This window comes from Molossus molossus, unplaced genomic scaffold (genome assembly GCF_014108415.1).
Source record: "Molossus molossus isolate mMolMol1 unplaced genomic scaffold, mMolMol1.p scaffold_m16_p_2, whole genome shotgun sequence".
Lineage (NCBI taxonomy): Eukaryota > Metazoa > Chordata > Mammalia > Chiroptera > Molossidae > Molossus > Molossus molossus.
This window is the reverse complement of record NW_023425355.1, coordinates 130,347,713-130,366,598: the sequence shown is the minus strand read 5'-3', so window position 1 is coordinate 130,366,598 and position 18,886 is coordinate 130,347,713. Positions and strand designations below refer to the sequence as shown.

General features: G+C 43.4%; 1 protein-coding gene across 2 annotated transcripts in view; it reads right to left on the bottom strand.

The window, feature by feature from the left end:
* PCYT1B (phosphate cytidylyltransferase 1, choline, beta) overlaps positions 1–18,886 on the bottom strand; it is a 108,054-nt gene that overhangs the window by 79,284 nt on the left and 9,884 nt on the right. The window contains exons 1-2 of one of the 2 annotated variants that reach the window (XM_036271374.1): positions 1,734–1,966; positions 1,156–1,255 (exon numbers count right to left, since the gene is read on the bottom strand). In XM_036271374.1, the coding sequence (XP_036127267.1) occupies positions 1,156–1,255; positions 1,734–1,769 (136 nt within the window). In that variant the 5' untranslated portion in view covers positions 1,770–1,966. Of the gene's footprint in view, positions 1–1,155; positions 1,256–1,733; positions 1,967–18,886 lie in introns of those variants that run through there. The other variant, XM_036271373.1, reaches the window with a different exon arrangement.

Genomic DNA, 18,886 nt, shown 5'->3' with positions numbered 1-18,886 from the left:
TTTAAGAATGGTAATAATTATAGTAGCTTAGGTTTGTTTTTGTTTTTTTTATTTTATCCTCACCCGAGGACATTTTTTCATTTTTTTGTTCAGATAGAGTGGGAGGGAGGGAGAGAGAGGAAGAGAGAGAGAGAGAGAGAGAGAAACATCGACGTGAAAGGGACACATTGAGTAGCTGCCACCCGCACAACCCAACCAGGGCCGGGGACAAACTGCAACCGAGGTACGTGCCCTTAGCAGGAACCGAACCTGGGTCTCTCAGGACCACAGGTCGACGAGTAGCTTAGGTATGTATAAGCCTTCACAGTTTAAAAAAATGCTTTGGTGTTTTTTTTTTAATCCTCACCCAATAATATTTTTCTATTTATTTTCAGACAGAGTGAGAGGGAGAGATAGAGAGAGAAACATCGATGTGAGAGAGACACATCAACTAGTTGTCTCCCACATGGGGAGCGAACCCCTACCGAGGTTTATGCCCTTGATCAGAATCGAACCCGCGACTCTTTGGTCCACGGACCGACCGACGCTCTAATGGCTGGGCCAAACTGGCCAGGGCTGCTTTGGTATTTTTAACTGATCCTAGTTGTTACTAAAACCTTGGGAGCCCTGGCCGGTTTGGCTCAGTGGTTGGAGTGTCGTCCTGCGGTCCGAGAGACCCGGGTTCGGTTCCCACTAAGGGCATGTACCTCGGTTGCAGTTTGTTCCCGGCCCTGGTTGGGTCGTGTGGGTGGCGGCCACTCGATGTGTCCCTTTCACCTTGATGTTTCTCTCTCTCTCTCTCCCTCCCACTCTATCTGAACAAAAAATATAAAAAAATGCCCTCAGGTGAGGATAAAAAGAACCACAAACAAACCTTGGGAAGCAGGTATCATTGTCCCTGTTCACGCATGAGGAAACAGATTCAGATCATTCTGTGACTAGCCCAAGGCTGCAGAACTAGTGAATGATAGAGCTGGGGCTCCGGCATCTGGCTGTAATTTTTCCTTGGCTACTTTGGTCCGTTGAGTTCGTTACTGTTGGTGTTATCCTTGCGCTGTGCTACAGTCTCTGAATTCAACTGTCTGAAAGCAAGTGCTGCTCATATAATGATGGGCCTTTCTGCTACTTTGGATGTCAAGACAGGGCCCGTTCGGAGAAGAACAAGTGCAGCCTCACCTGGTGTTCCTAGGCGGGCCTGGGCAATGGTCAGTTTTTCATGGGGTGCTTGGCACTGGCAGCTGATTTCATCTGCAAATGGGGCAGGAGCAGTCAGAGTCTAGAAGGGAAAAAGAGAAAGGGAATATAGTCTGACAAACTTTCCTTGGGCACTAACTTCCCCTGAAGTTTTATTTCTGTTGGCTACACAGGTATGATCAAGAAGTAGAATATATCAGCTCTTTCAGAGCAATATTGTACTGTTAGAAATAAAAACAGGGACATTGTCACTGAAACCTTTTTTTTTTTTTTTACTGCTGCTTCAGAAATAATAAGAGCTCTTTAGTGTCTACTGTATGCCAGGTACCAGATGAGGTGCCCTGGATATGCTAATTCTTTCAGGCCTCACAACACCCTGTGATGGTGAGATCCTTCTATCCTTCTATAACATAGGATAATACCACCTCCATTTCACAGGAAAGGAAACTGAGGCGCAGCAGGCTTAAGAAATATGCTAAGTCATGCCCTTGGAAAGTCACAATGCTCAGCTTTGAACATTTCACAACCAGCAAGGGCAGGCCTCAGGCATTAAGACTTACCCACACCCTGAGGTACTCAGCTGGCAGGAATGCCATACTCAGCAGTGTGGCAGACGTCTGTATTTCACACACACACCAGCCTGGCCAATCACGAACTCTGACATCTCTTCAGTGCAAAGACCAGATACATTATCCGTTCCCTGGGAGGGCTTAAAGGCACAGCATTTCTGGCGGGCTGCAGATAAACTGCTCCTGTGGTAGCTCCAACAGCCACCAACGGCTGGGAGCCCCGCCCCAGGCAGCTGGTGCTGAGGCTCTGGGGAGAGCTGAGAGAGAGATGTAGTCACTTGGAAGCCTGCCCAGGAAGTGGCTCTGCATTTTTTAGTCAGCCTCTTAAAATGAAAACTTCGCTCTCTCCAGAGGAAGACAAAGCTGGCGGTGTTTTTGTAAACAGGGCAAATGCAATCCAGAGTTGTTCATTTGTAGTCTTTGAACTATGTCATTACCATGGTCATCACTACATCTACTTTGGTATTTTAAAGCGGAAGTCACTGTAAACATTACTCATGTGGTCGCATAGATTGTTTCTTAGAGGTGGACACAGGTGTTCCTCGACCTGGTCAGACTCAACTGAAGAATGATCCATACATGGGAAGAGGGGCTGTGACCCACTTCTGCCATTCACTTATTCATTCACTCATTTGTTCACTTATTCACACACTCATTCAAGTATATGTCGGGCACTATCTTAGAAATGGCGAAGCAAGTAGGGATAAGACCGGTCTCCGTCCTGGAGGAGTTCCCATTCTCTGTACTGCCAAGAACCCATCCTGTCCCATTCCCATCCCTCCTCCCCATTGTAGCACCTTCCGCCCTGAAAGCTGGAGTCTTGCCCCAGAGTTGCTTGGAGACCTCCTAATTGCCTGAGACACTTAACCCCCACCATCCCATTCAGGGCTCTAAAAGCAGACCAAGACTTGGGACATGGATTCAGGAAACTTGAGTTTGTTATTGGTTCGTTTTCAGACATATTAAGGTGACCGTGTGGGCCACGGTGGGCCAGGGCAGCATGTGTACTATACCAAAGGGGTACGATAACAAGAGCAGAGGCTCCATAGCCACAAAACTGGGGTTGAAATCCCCTTTCCAGAACTTACAGGCTATGTATTCTAATTTGGCTCCGCTGGTTAAAAGAAACTGACACCCACTAAAATTAGCTCAAGAGATGAATGATTCCTTTTTTTAATCCTCACCGGAGGATATTCCTACATTTATCTTCAGACAGAGTGGGAAGGAGGGAAGGAAGGAGGGAGGGAGGGAGGGAGGGAGAGAGAGAGAGAGAGAGAGAGAGAGAGAGAGAGAGAGAGAGAGAGAGAAACATTGATGTGAGAGAGACACATCGATTGGCTGCCACCTGCATGACCCTAAAGGAGACCGGGGATGAACCGCAACTGAGGTACGTGCCATTGGCCAGAATTGAACTTGGGACTCTGGTCTGCAGTCCAATGCTCTAACTGCTGAGCCAAACTGGCCAGGGCAAGATGAAAGATTCTTTTAGGACTACCATGGCACAGAAACTGTGACAGGGACAGGAAAGGGGCAGATCCTGGCCCCAGAGAACTCTGCACAGACCTGGTTGCTCTCTGCATGTAATTCTTTCTGCCCCACACCCATTTACCGTACATCCTTCCACTGTGTTAAAGTGTCTGCTTGCTTTCTTCTCTCCCATAAACTTCAGTTTGAATGGGGTTCATCGTGGCCTCCTCCGCCCTCCTTTCCAACACGAATTCAGCAGCTTCTGATTGAGCCTTTCAGCTTCAGCTCCTGTTCCTACCAACTTACTGCTTTTTTCCATGTTTCCCAATTCATATTCCTAAGGTAGAATCACAATGGCCAAGTTCATGCATTCCAACCAGGCCACAACCCAAATTGGCCTTCATTAAAGCAGGTGCCCACCAGCTGTGGCTGGTGAGGATAGGAGTGGCGAGGGAGGTCATGGGGGTTGCCTGTCACTACCCCTTTAGCAGGTGCTGTTGTCGGGGCAAGAAATGTATTTGACCTTGTGTGCTCTTAAAAGGAAGTTCCTGCCCTGGCCAGTTTGGTTCAGCGGTTAGAGCGTCGGCCTGCGGTCCTGAGAGACCCGGGTTCGGTTCCCGCTAAGGGCATGTACCTCGGTTGCAGTTTGTCCCCGGCCCTGGTCGGTTGTGTGGGTGGCAGCCACTCGATGTGTTCCTTTCACGTCGATGTTTCTCTCTCTCTCTCTCTTCCTCTCTCTCCCTCCCACTCTACCTGAACAAAAAATGGAAAGATGTCCTCGGGTGAGGATAAAAAAAAAAAAAAAAAAAAGGAAGTTCCTTAATTTAGCTGAATCTCAGTTTCACCTATAAAATGGACACTAATCTTGCAGGGTTGATGCAGAAAATAGAGATAATTATGTCAAGTACCTGGTACTCAATAAATTGTGGCAATTATTATTACTGCTATTAGTATTCATTATTATACATCATAATATATAATACTTTATATTATGACATAAAAATAGATAATGTAGCTTCCCATGAAAACAAGCAAATTGATTCTGTATGAACTTCTAGGACACACCCCAAATAGGTAAATTGATTAGCAAATGGGGTTCTTGTAGTAATGATTCAGTAGCCTTTAATGTATGTGGACAATGAATCTTTTTCACATGATCTAAAATAAATTATTATTTGGGGATATTTTATGTGCTAGTCCCAAAGTTCATTAAAGAGATAAGGTGGCCCTGGCTGGTTTGGCTCAGCGGTTAGAGGGTCGGCCTGCGGTCCAGAGAGACCCGGGTTCAGTTCTTGCTAAGGGCGCGTACCTCGGTTGCAGTTTGTCCCCAGCCCCGGTTGGTAGTGCGGTGGCAGCCACTCATTGTGTCCCTTTCACGTCGATGTTTTTCTCTCTCTCTCTTCCTCTCTCTCTCTCCCACTCTATCTGAACAAAAAATAGAAAAATGTCCTCGGGTGAGGATAAAAAAAAAGAGAGATAAGGTGTTGTCATTTTACAAGAAAGGTGTACTCTAGAGGGTGTGAAATCTGGTAATTAAAGCATAGATAGAAAAAGTTGTAATGCAACAATAGTTTCTCAAAGGTGAAGAAAAGGTTTTATGCACTGTGTATTTTGTTCTTAATTATTGTCACCTAGAAGTAGAAAAAAGGGAGACGCAAAGAGATGGAAGGCAGAAAGAGTTCATAAGTGTGTTTGTATGTGCATGTGTGCACATGTACATGTATGCTTAGGAACACCTGAGTGTCTTTAACAGCAGTTGACACGGAGAAGGTGTATTTCTTGTTATGTGCAAGGCACAGTACTTGGAATGAGGAGAATACAAAAATAAATGAGCCACAGCGTTGCTCTCCATAACACTGCCTTTCAAAATGAGGCAGAATACACCCTGGGCTGAAAGTCAAGCTCTGCGTTCAGGAAGACCTTGGTTAAGGCCCAGCTACCACCAACCAGCCCTGTGAGACGGGGTAGTATGTTCTTTTTTAAGTCTGAACACTCTAGAATCCCTCCTCCTCTGAGCCAGAACAGATCATTCAATTTACATGAAATTCTATACTACTCAGGTTCTGTCTCCCCCACCTACAAGGGGCAGACCAACCTCAGGACAATGGGATTAAGACAGCCAGAGGCTTCAGAAAGAGGCAGTGACTGGTCCACCCTGGCCTCCAGGTTCTATACCAGCCTGCAGGGGACCCAGGCCCCCATCTGTTCCTCACCATTTGCCACAGCTGGGATGGTTCGAGATCCCTCTCAATTAGGCATAAAACTGAGCCCCAGTAACATAACAGCTAAATCTTTGAGTGCCTACTTAGTGCCGTGTATATCCATCTCTAAATGAGCTGTGTTAGCTCATTTCATTTGTACCACAACTAGGTGAGGCAGGGTCTATCTTCACTGATTTGTACAGAAACTGCCTTCAAAAGTGACACCAGTGGCAGCAAGAAGCAAGAGCAATGGCAGACCCCTCAGATTCAGTTACTTTTTTGGCTCCCTTTAAACCGAGGAAACTTTCAGCATTTTTAGACAATTAGGATGGAGGGGACTCAAAAAGGAGATACTGGACTTCTTGATCATTAGAGGAGAGGGGCAAACAACTGATTGAAAAAAGGAAAGCATATGACCATATTTTTACCCAGACTTAGTGAATTAGGTTAGATGACTTACATATAGTTATTGGCAAGCCTCAGCTTAGAATCCAAATCACCCAGATCACACTGTCAAGTGTTTACTGGCCCAGTCTGTGTGTCACATGATCTAGATGTGTGGAGGGTGAATAAATAGAGGAGACACATAACAAAGGAAGGAACAGAACTGGCTTGGGGGCAGCAACCCTCAAAGGTGAGGGGTGGCTGTTTTAGAATGGGAGGAGGTATTAGTTTGAAAAGGCATATTTGATTTGATTTAATTAATATAGACTTCCAGTCAAGATGGTGGCGTAGGTAAACGCGGTCACTCACCTACTCCCACAATCACATCGAAATGACAACTAAACTACAGAACAACCATCATTCAGAACCACCTGAAATCAAGCTGAATGGAAGTCCTACAACTACAAAATTAAAGAAGCCACATAGAGATTGGTAGGAGGGGCAGAGACATGGACAAGCAGGTCTCACACCCACAAAAAAATCAGAAGGGACACCTCAGCTGGGAAGGTTCCCCCCTGAGGAGTGAGGGATCCCTGTCCCATACCAGGCCCCTCAGCTCAGGGTTCCAGTGCCAGGAGAGAAGTCCCCATCACTTCTGGCTGTAAAAACCAGCAGGAACTGAGGCTGAGGGAGGCTGAGGCTTCTGGAGTCCAGCCAATTCTTCTTAAAGGGCCCTTGTACAAACTTACTCGGACCTGCTCCCTCCAGGCTCCAGTGTGGGGAGGCAGCTTGAAATTCACCAGGGACATGCCCGGGCTGGTTTGGCTCAGCGGTTAGAGTGTCAGTCTGTGGTCCAGAGAGACCCAAATTCGGTTCCCACTAAGGGCACATACCTCGATTGCAGTTTGTCCCCAGCCCTGGTTGGGTCGTGTGAGAGGCAGCCACTTGATGTGTCCCTTTCACGTGTCGATATTTCTCTCTCTCTCCCTCCCACTCTATCTGAACAAAAAATGGAAAAATGTCCTCGGGTGAGGATTAAAAAAAAAGAAGAAGAAGTGCACCAGGGACATATGGGAAAGAACTGAGTTGTTTGGCACTGGGGCAAGAGCTGGAGAGGCAGCTTTCTCTCAGACAAAGGTGCTGGCAGAGGCCTTTGTTCCTTGGTGAGCCCTTCCCCCATGGGGCCAGCAGATGGGAGCCATATCTGGGACTCCAGCAACCTGGCTCACACTGTTTACCCCACCCTGGTGACTCTCTGAAGCCCTGCCCCGCCCAAGCTGTTTCCAGTGGCTTTACCATAGGGTTGGCCTGTTTTAGCTCCTGCTTCAGATTCCCCTAAATTCTCTCAAACAAGCAGCCTCTGGCCTTAGTGAGCCCCATACCTCTCACCAAGTAGCCCCAGACATGGGAGTAGAAACAGCCAGCCTCGGTTCACAGCTTGGCTTTGCCTGGACACCTCCAAGTCCAGCACAAGAAGCAGCCACTTGGAGACTGCTTTGTAGCTTATGCCTGGTGGCCCTGGGTAGAACACAGGCAGTGGCTGACCTTGCCCCAGAGCCAGCACACTCAGTGGACAGCCTCAGACCATGTCGAAGTACCACCACCCAACCATCTCCACAAATGACACAGTCAAGAGGTGGGCTCAGTGGGTACCAGAGCCCTGATGAAGTAAGTTTTGCTCTGTGTGGTGGATTCTGCACAGATGTTCCTCCAAGGTGGTCAGAGGTCAGTGGTCAGTGGGCACAACCAGTCCTTGCAGCTGATCAACCTGAGTAAATCCCTCCCATTAATGTGCTGACAGCAATCAAGACTGAATTATAGCCCTGGCCGTTTTGGCTCTGTAGTTAGTGTCAGCCCACAGACCAAAGAGTTGTGGGTTTGATTCTGGTCAAGGGCATGTACCTCGGTTATGGTTCAGTCCATGGCTTGGTCAGGGTGGTGACAGAGGCAACCTGTGAATGTGTCTCTCTCACATCGATGTTTCTCTTTCTCTCTCCCTCCCTCCCTCTCCCTACCTCCCACTCTATCTGAATATAAATGGAAAAATATACTCGGGTAAGGATTAAAAAAAAAAAGACTCAATTACAACTGAAAGGTATACAGTCCATATGGGGGGTGCACCTCAAGGGCCCAACTGGAGCGATCAGGGAGGCTGTGCCACCGGAACTTACAGGACACCTACTACAATAGGCCACCCTACCAAGCCTAGGAGACATAGCAACTCTACTTAATACATAGAAACAAATGCAGGGAGGCAGCCAAAATGAAGAGACAAGGAAAAATGCCCCAAATGAAAGGATAGAACAAGACTCCAGGAAAAGAACTAAATGAAATGGAGATAAGCAATCTAACAGACGCAGAGTTCAAAACACTGGTTATAAGGATGCTCAAGGAACTTAGTGAAGACCTCAAGAGCATTAAAAAGGACCAGTCAGAAATGAAGGATACACTAACTGAAATAAAGAATAATTTACAGGGAATCAGTAATAGAGTAGGTGAAGCTGAGAAGCAAACTATTGATTTGAAATATAAGGAAACAAAAAACACCTAATCAGAACAGCAAATATATATGTATATATATATATATATTCATATATATACATATATATTCATATATATGTATATATATTCATATATATGTGTATATATATTCATATAGATATATGGATAAAATGAGGATGGCCCTGGCCAGTTTGGCTCAGCGATAGAGCGTCAGCCCATGGACCAGAGAGTCCCAGGTTTGGTTCCTGCTAAGGGCATGTACCTCGGTTATAGTTTGTCCCCGGCCCTGGTTGGGGTAGTGAGGGTGGCAGCCACTCAATGTGTCTCTCTCATATCGATGTTTCTCTCTCTCTCTTCCCCCCTCTCTCCCTCCTGCTCTATCTGAAGATAAATGCAAAAATGTCCTCAGGTGAGGATAAAAAAAAAAATGAGGATGGTGTAAGGAGCTTCTGGGACAACTTCAAGCATACCAACATTTGCATCATGGGGGTGCTGAAAGGAGAAGAGAGACAGCAAGAAATTGAAAACCTATGTGAAAAAAATAATGACAGAAAACTTCCCTAACCTTGTGAAGTAAAAAGACATATAGGTCTAGGAAGCTCAGAAAGTCCCAAACAAGATGAGCCCCAAGAGGCCCACACCAAGACACATCATAATTTAAATGCCAAAGGTTAAAAACAAAGAAAGAATTTTAAAAGCAGCAAGAAAAACGCAGTTACTTACCTATAAGGGAGCTCCCATAAAACTGTCAGTTGATTTCTCAAAAAGAAACTTTGCAGGCCAGAAGGCAGTGGCAAGGAATATTCTAAGTGATGAAAAGCAAAGAACCTGCAACCAAGATTACTCTATCCTGCAAAGCTGTCATTTAGAATTGCTGTTACATACAAAGGGCTTCCCAGACAAGAAAAAGCTAAAGGAGTTCATCACCACCAAACCAGTATTATATGAAATGTTGAAGGGTCTTCTTGAAGAAGAAGATGATCAAAAATATGAACAGTAAAATGGCAATAAATACATATCTATTAACAGTGGAATCTACAAACAAAATGAACAAGCAGAACAGAAACAGGCTCATAGATACAGAGAATTTGTTGTTGGTTGTCAGATTGGAGGGAGGTTAGGGCGATGTGTGAAAAAGGTGAAGGGATTAAGAGGTACAAATTGGTTGTTAGATTGTTGAATCTCAGAGGGAAGAGGGGAGGAGGGGTGGGAAGATATAAACCAAAGAACTTATATGCATATATGCACAACCAATGGATACAGACAATAGTGTGGGGAAAGCAGGAGGAGGATGAGAGTGGGGAAGGGGGTGTCAATGGAGGAAAAAGGGGGGACATCTGTAATACTTTCAATAATAAAGATAATTTTAAAAACAATTAAAATTATTATTTGGGGGAAAACCCTACCCTATTCAACATAAAAGTCATAGAAATTAAGTCTCTGAGCAGGTAGAGATCATCAGAGGATAGACTATGCCCCCCCTAGGAAGCCATATTCCAAAGTTGGGGTTGGGGAGCCACATGACATTTTTATGTTTGGCGGAAGAGAATGAGGATTAAACCCTGGCCCAGCATCCTGGATCTCACATGTGCAGGGGCCTTTCCAGAATACAGACTTGGAGCTAGACTGCAATATAACTTCTCTCTACTTAATTTAAGATACCCAGTCACTGCATGTGACTATGTTGCCTGTTTGTCATACAAGTTCTGGTTATGTAAACTGCACCATAGTAACATACCAAAGCCATATTCCCATCAGGCTTTTTAAAGGGGAAGACATTAGATACCGGGTATTTCATTGGCAGAATTTGTTTAACTGGACATTGTCAAATATTAAAACAAAATATATTAGGTCCTATATAAAATGTACAATGCAAACATTACTTGAGCACAAGAAGTGGTCAGTAGAACCTGTACTTATGCAATGTGCATCACTGACTGACCACTGGACCAATCAGACAGCAAGCTAGTCATCTAGGCAGAACTTGGCCTAGTACTGCTGATGGTGACAGCGAACCACAGAATTGCTTGTTTAACCTAAGCTGTTCTTAACTACAGTGAGGCAATTCAGTCACACAGGCCTGAGTTCAAATCCTAGCTTTATTATTTCATATCCATTTGATTTTTTTTTTTTAGTCCTCACCCGAGGACATTTTTTTTTTTTTTTATATTTTGTTCAGATGTAGTGGGAGGCAGAGAGAGAGAAACATCGACGTGAAAGGGACACATCGAGTGGTTGCCACCCACACGACCCAACCAGGGCCGGGGACAAACTGCAACTGAGGTACATGCCCTTAGCGGGAACCGAACCCGGGTCTCTCCGGACCACAGGCCGACGCTCTAACCGCTAAGCCAAACTGGCCAGGGCTCCATTTGATGTTTAATTGGATTTTAAGAAAATTACTAGGTCTTGACCCCTATAATCTTCAGTATCCCCATCTATAACAGGGGGGATAATAAAATGATCTACCTCCTACAGCTGTTGTGAGGAGTGCATGAAATGATGTATGTATGATTAATATCTTCCTTTTATCTCTCTGGAATCCACTCTCTTCCTACCCGTCTCTACTCTTCTCTGCGTGGCTTCCTATATGGACTGCACCAATGGGCTCCATTGCCTTCCTGCTTCCAGCCGAGTTGGGTCCATGGGAAGCGGGCAAAATACTGGAGGGCAGGACACCATTGAGCTCCGGGTATTTGTCTACATGGCTTCCTACCTGCCAGGAGGCTGTATGTTGGTTCCGTCCTTTTACTGAAATCCACAGCTTCTGTGAGGGGGCCTTCTTTCTAGAGTACTCTGCGAAGTTCTGGTAATCAAACTTTCCCCTTGCCCCTTCATACCTAAGGGTGGCAACGCCCCCACCAATGTTTCCAGGCCAAGGATACATACTATCCCCTGAGGTTTCCTTCACCCTGCCATGATGCCTTTTTAAATAGTCCCTTTATTAGACTTTCTAACTTATTTATGCCAAGCTCAATAAATTTTAACTAGCAAATGTTGACAAGGCATGTTAGAAGTGCAGAGATCAATGGAAAAGTGAATTTTTCATAGTTAATAATTACAACCATCTCAAGAATGCCTTCCAGTAGGATGGAATTTTATGATTACAGAACATTCTAATTAGGACAGGCAAAGGAGACATGAGCAGGACCTCAGAAAGACTCTGCTTCTCCCAGATAGGCCTTTTGCCTCAGGACTCACCAGGAATTACAAAAAGACATTACACAATCTCATCCCTCAGGCTCATGCTATTAGGATTATATTTGCCCATCTCGAAACATATTTTTTAAAGCATGATTTTATTTGAGATAGAATATTTTAGTCCTTTGAAGAGAGAGGAAAGAAAGAGCAGATCTTATAGTTGACCATAGGCCCAACAGTGAACCACTGGATTCTTGACATTGTCATATTTATAGCCAATCTCCCGCAACAGCTATAGAAGCACCAAGAAAACAGGGACTTGGTGTGTCCTATTCATTGCTGTATCCCTACTTCCTGGGGCAGTACCTGGCATTAGAAGATCCTCAATAAACATTTGTTCAATGGAGGGAATTTAAAGTCACTGGAAAAGAAATGATTATTGAAAAAGGAAAGAACTGTAGAATGATTATCGATAAAGATTAAACTCAAATAAACATACTCATCAGTTTTTCTTATCATCATCATCACAATGTATAAAAACTAGGGAAAATAAAGAGAAGATAGCAAAATTCATCAAGAATTCTACTTCTTAAATACAACCATTGTTAATACTTTCTATATTTCTATACGTATAGATAACATATTAGGCTTTCTGATGTTATCTATATATATTAACAACTTTGGAATCTTACTACTGCATAGATAGTTTTTTTCCCCTCAATGTATCATGATTATTTTATCATGTCATTTAAATAGTCTTCAGCCGCATTACTTTTTCTAACGAACAGACTATTTTTGGGGAGCAGTCTTAGGTTAATAGCAAAATGAGCAGAAGGTACAGATATTTTCATATAACTTCACTAATTTTGATAGCTGTAAAACAGTCCACTGAATAAAAAAAAATTTATTTCAACATTTCTCTGTTGTTGAATATTAAGTTGTTTGTGCTTTACTAATATAAATAACATTCTAAACATAATTCTAAACCTCTGATTACTTCCATAGGATAGATGCCCAGAAGCTGAATTACTTAGATCAGGGGTGTGAACATTTAAAGATAATTATTTGAAGAACACTTTTTTTTTTATCCTTACCCGAGGATATTTTTCCATTTTTTGTTCAGATAGAGCGGGAGGGAAAGAGAGGAAGAGAGAAAGAGAAAAACATCGATGTGAAAGGGACACATCGAGTGGCTGCCACCCGCACGACCAACCAGGGCCGGGGACAAACTGCAACCGAGGTATGTGCCCTTAGCGGGAACCGAACCCGGGTCTCTCTGGACCGCAGGCTGACACTCCAACCGCTGAGCCAAACCGGCCAGGGCTGAAGAACATTTTAAAATATATTGGTGAATTACTTTCTACAAAAGCTGCATCATTTATACTCACATTACAGTGTATGAAAGTACCTTTCTTGCTGCCATCTCACTGGCTTTGAGTATTGTTGTCAATGTTACAGACCCAAAAAATGGTATCACGCTGTTTCAATTTGCATTATTTTGATTATAAGAAAGAGTGAACATTTCCCCAATGCTTAGTCATTTGTGTTTTCTTCTAAGACTGAGCTGTCCTTTACTCACTTTTCTATTGTTGAGAACAAGTATTTTGAAGTTTGTTGAAAGCAGAACAATAGCACCATTTAAAAACTATCTTAAATAGCTTTTTTTAAGTGCATTTTCCAATATTACCTAGAGTAAAGTTCATTTTTTAAAAAATCAGTGTGTGAATACCCACATCAGGGATCAGGGGTCAGAATTTTTATTAGGTCCTATGGATATAGGCCTTCTTAAAATACTGACCACCCATAAGCTGTAACCCCTTTTCCCCGATGTGGCCATTTTCCAAAGCATTTCAAGTAGCTGGAAGAGTAAATAATACCACATTTCATTGATTCTAAAATGTACATTTTCCCCCACATTTTAACATCTCTGGGATTGCGGGAGGTGGGGGGCGGTCTTACAAGGACTGTCTTAAAATCAGTGCTGGCAATTTTCTGACATTTTAACCCCTCTAAAATGGAAGTTCATCTTATAATTAATGGCATCTCAGATTCATGAAATGCATAGATGTTATTAACAATAGAAAATAATCATCCTCACATAGAGATAAAACATTCTACACCCCAAATCAATTTTTCTTCAGCCATTGAGCATAAGGAATTTATAATGAATATCAATAACAATCTTATATCTCATTCATATCCCATCTCTTTCCCCAAAGTACTTGAGGTGACTTTTTTTTTTTATCCTCACCCGAGGACATTTTTCCATATTTTGTTCAGATAGAGTGGGAGGGAGAGAGAGAGAGAGAAACATTGACGTGAAAGGGACACATCGAGTGGCTGCCACCCGCACAACCCAACCAGGGTCGGGGACAAACTGCAACCGAGGTACGTGCCCTTAGTGGGAACCGAACCCGGGTCTCTCTGAACTGCAGGATGACGCTCTAACCACTGAGCCAAACCGGCCAGGGCTTGAGGTGACTTTTTTAAAAAAAGAATTTGAACCCTGGTCGGTTTGGTTTAGTGGTTAGAGCATCAGCCCGTGGACAGAAGAGCCGCGGGTTCGATTACTGGTCAAGGGCATGTACCTTGGTTGCAGTTCAATCCCTGGCTCCCGGGAAGCACCCAATTGATGTGTCTCTCTCACATCAATGTTTCGCTCTCTCTCTCCCTTCCTCCCTCCCATTCTATCTGAAAATCAATGGAAAAGTATCCTCGGGTGAGAATAAACAACAACAACAACCAAAAAGGAATTTGAAACTTTAAAATAACAGTTGCAAGATTTGGGGTTCAGGGGTGAAATGAGCACACAGGAATGCCTATCACGGTCCTCTGCATTTTGGAAAGGGGATTTTAGTCTCCCAGCAGTCAAAGCAAAGAGGAAGACAAACTTAATATCGTCCTTAAACACAAAACAAAACAGCTATTAGGGAGAAGCACAGCATTCCCTAATGCCAAATTTTATGAAAATTCCTCCCATGGGCCCTCTATCAGGGGCAAGCTGGTGATGTGCAGTAACACCACATACTCAACAACAGCCCTGGATAAAGACAATCCCATTTTCTTATGTTTGTCTCGGTAGCGCCCTCCATGCCAGGCTGAGCCCCAGAACCAAAAAGCACTTCAATAAAGCATTTCCACAAGGGGCCAAACACGCAGTCTGAAATGCAGCTCTCTCGCTCATGGCTGGATCCCAGGGCAAGATTTAGAATACTGAGACCAGGGTTTTCTAATGTGGGATAGGTAAGACAATCCATTAAAGAGCAACGCTTAGATTTCTTTTTCATGTCAAAACAAAAACAAAAACAAAACAAAAAAAACAAGAGAGGAAGCATTACTACTATCTAATTCTACCACTCAGATTCACACTGGTGCCCCATCTCTGTCAACATGAAGTCTAAGAGGTGTCCTCAGGGAAGAAGGCAAGATGTAAGATAGAGCCCTGGCCAGTTTGGCTCAGCGGTTAGAGCGTCGACCTGTGGTCCCGAGAGGCCCGGGTTCGGTTCCCGCTAAGGGCATGTGCCTCGGTTGCAGTTTGTCCCCGGCCCTGGTTGGTCGTGCGGGTGGCAGCCACTTGATGTGTCCCTTTCACATCGATGTTTCTCTCTCTCTCTCTCTCTCTCTGTCTCTCTCTCTCTCTCTGTCTCTCTGTTCCTGTCTCTCCCTCCCACTCTACCAGAACAAAAAAGGAAAAATGTCCTCGGGTGAGGATAAAAAAAAAAAAAAAAAGATGTAAGATAGAGAAGGAGGGCCTGGGTCCCCTGACATTTTCATTTAGTTTCAGCTTATTGCAATATAATGCAGTTCACCTGGGCCTGAATAACTACATATGTAGATTATATTATCTACTTGTATTATCACAATGTCAGCAGGTGGCTTAAAACATTTCCTGCAATGAAATAGGAAAACAAAGATAACACAAGAACAGGCAAACAGCTGGACCTTGGACACCCTGCATGAGTTCTGCATTACTGGGTGTGAAAAATGACAACCTAATCAGAGCTGACGAGAAGCCCTGGCAGGGTAGCCCAGTTGGTTAGAGTGCTGTCCCGATATGCCAAGGTTGCAGGTTCAATCCCCAGTTAGGGCACATACAAGAATCAACCAATGAGCCCTGGCCGGTTTGGCTCAGCGGTTAGAGCATCCGCCTGCGGTCCGGAGAGACCCGGGTTCGGTTCCCGCTAAGGGCATGTACCTCGGTTGCAGTTTGTCCCCTGCCCTGGTTGGTCGTGCGGGTGGCAGCCACTTGATGTGTTCCTTCCACATCGATGTTTCCCTCTCTCTCTCTTCCTCTCTCTCCCTCCCACTCTATCTGTACAAAAAAAATGGAAAAATGTCCTCGGGTGAGGATAAAAAAAAAAAAAAAAAAGAATCAACCAATGAATGCATAAATAAGTGGAACAACAAATTGATGTTTCTCTGAATTGAAAATTATTACAAAGAAGACTATACTTAAAATATCTGCTACCGTTAGCATTAAACCTCACCTGGAGCATATATTAGACATTGAGATGTTAGCTCATCATGGCATGAAGCTATTGTAATTACCGTAATACCTAAAAAGAAGGCATCCAGAACGTGAAGACAAGCCTCTCTGACGTTTTCAGCAAGGTTTCCAGACATGTGATACTTAATCCCATAGTTCACAAAATTCTGTTACATGTAATGATAAATGTTTAGAAGGCTTTTTCAAGTTTCCATGATTCAACAGAGAAAAACCTGCTCTTCATGCCACAGTAAAACTGGCTGCTCTAATGTGTAGAAAATTTGATGTCAAACTAAAATGCATTCCTTTGTCAGCAAATATATTTAGAAGACATAGAAAACACTGCTGAAGATGGGAAGAAACAAGCATTAGAATAAATTATGCAGTGTGGGAGGTTTGCTATACAGTTGGATGGAAGCACAGATATTTCTAACATGTCTCAGCTTGAGGTATTTGCTAGATGCTATTTCAATAATAGAACTTTTTTTTTCTGAGCCACCAAAGAAAAGATATTCCAAAGAAGAAAGATTTTCCAAAGCAAGATGGTCCAAAGAAGATTGATTCTGCAAAATGGATGACTTCTGTAATAAAAACTATTTTACAGAAACACTGTATGTCTACCTACCAATGAGGTGATTGCTTTGCTCTTGGACCTGGATCTCCCACCTATTTGAAAAATACCTGTCTCCTTTTCTTTTTTCTTTGATTTTTTTTTTTTATCCTCACCTGAGGACATTTTTCCATTTTTTGTTCAGATAGAGTGGGAGGGAGAGAGAGAGAAACATCAACATCGACATGAAAGGAACACATCGAGTGGCTGCCACCCGCACGACCAACCAGGGCCGGGGACAAACTGCAACTGAGGTACATGCCCTTAGCGGGAACTGAACCTGGGTCTCTCTGGACCACAGGCCAACGCTCTAACCACTGAGCCAAACCGGCCAGGGCATACCTGTCTTCTTTTCATGACCCTTCTTCTATTGCCTCTGTACGTGTAGTTCCTTAGGGTTCCATCCTGGAAGATTGTAGATTAATTTAACCAGATCTCATAAAGAGATAGACAAATATAAGGAGGGTTCTAATAAATAGCTTTAATTACAGCTCTTCTATTTTTCTTCCCTTTAAAAACCTGATAGGATGGCTTGGGGCCAGTGTTCTAGAATTTGTCCTACAGCAGGGTTATCCTGAGACACTCTTGCTAGCTAACCAATTCCATCCACTTCCTTCTGAGTCTAGAAATAGACTTCCAGGCCAGGCCATTGTTAGAAAGAGCATATAGACTGGGCACCATGGATTTTAATTCACAGATTACCTGAGTAGGGCTTGACTGGTCCTAGAAATAAGGCAAGTTTAGTTCAAGGGCTCACATACACGCTCTTTGGGGCTGGATATATTGACCCCCTGGAAGGCCCAAGCACATTAAAGCTCTGTTAGTGGCCAAGAGCTGTAATGTTAGGTAGGATCTGACACCATTCCTTAGAGTGTTACCTATCAGCTCACCAGAATTGTCTGGAAATGGGAAATCTGTTGTAGAGTGCACTCTCTCTATATTATTGTGGTCAGAATATCTTTCAAGTTTATACTAAAGTATAACGTACATACAGAAACATGCATATAGCCTAAGTGTGTGGTTCAATGAACTTTCACAAGCTAAAAACATATAGCAACCAGATCAAGTAACCAGCCATTGCCAGCCTCCACCCTGAGTTCCTTCTACTACCCTCCTAACATCATAGATTAGCTTGGCCTACTTTTAAAATATTTTATAGAAATTGAATCATATAATGTATATTCTTTTGTATCTGGCTTTCATTCAATATTACGGTTGTGAGAGTGATGCCTATTTTTTGCAGGTAGTTGTAGATTCTTCATTCTCATTGCTATGTAGCATTACATTAGGTGAATATACCACAATGTATTCATTCTCCTTCTGCTAGGCATTTAGGTAGTTTCCAGTTTGGGGTTATTAATAATGTTGCTAAGAACATCCTAATATTGGTTTCTGTTGGTGTATGTACACATTTCTTAGGAGTAGAAGCGCTGGGTCAAAGGTATTTAGTTTGAATTTCTAAATTCACTACAAAGAGCCTGGACATCTGATTTGTTTACCCTCCTTGTCCTGAAAGCAAAAAAAAAAAAAAAAAAAGTGACACAGAGAGCTAAATACATTTCTCAAAATGCATCCAACCACCTCTGGCTCCTGAACCACCTGGGAGCTTAAGTAAGTGACTCTTTGCTCATTGAAGTTGGAGGACTGTGTGTAGTGGAAACAGGGGTGTTTAGAAGTCAGATAAACCTAAATTTAAACCCTGGCTTTATCAGTTTATATTTGATCTTTGGGGAATTACTTAATTCTTGGCTGCCTCACTTACAACATGAGGAATAGTAATTCCTATTTAACAGGTCTGCAGCCTGGTTTAATGAGATAACACACATAAGGTATTCAGCACAGTGCCCAACACAGTTTGCACTATAAATAGTTGTTCCATTCCTCCATGTTCCCACAGGAAAAATAATGAGTGAGACCTCTAGCCTTGAACCCCGTATAGAACAATTAACCTTATAACTAAACAATTTGGACACAAAGTAGATTTTAGTATTATGTGACTTGCCTCCAGTCAGTATTAGGCACACTGCAAATGAAACACAGAAGCCTGTGTGTACCAGGAACAGGCTTTCGGCATCATTTGGTTGGCAGTAGGCTGTACACATCATTCATGATGCTTCTATTAACCTATTATTATTGTTGTTGTTACTTTTCCTAAATGGCAGTTTAAATAACCCTCAGCATTCTTTTACATTGATGTCAGGTTCAACTGGCATGAATTACTGAGTGGAAAACAAAAACGCCAAGTCAAAGACTTTGGCGGGAGGGAAGACGTCGTATGAAAATGAATCCTGCTCAATGGGCTGGCCCTGTGTGGCCCTGCACATTATTACACAGGCTCATGCTTCCAGGGCTC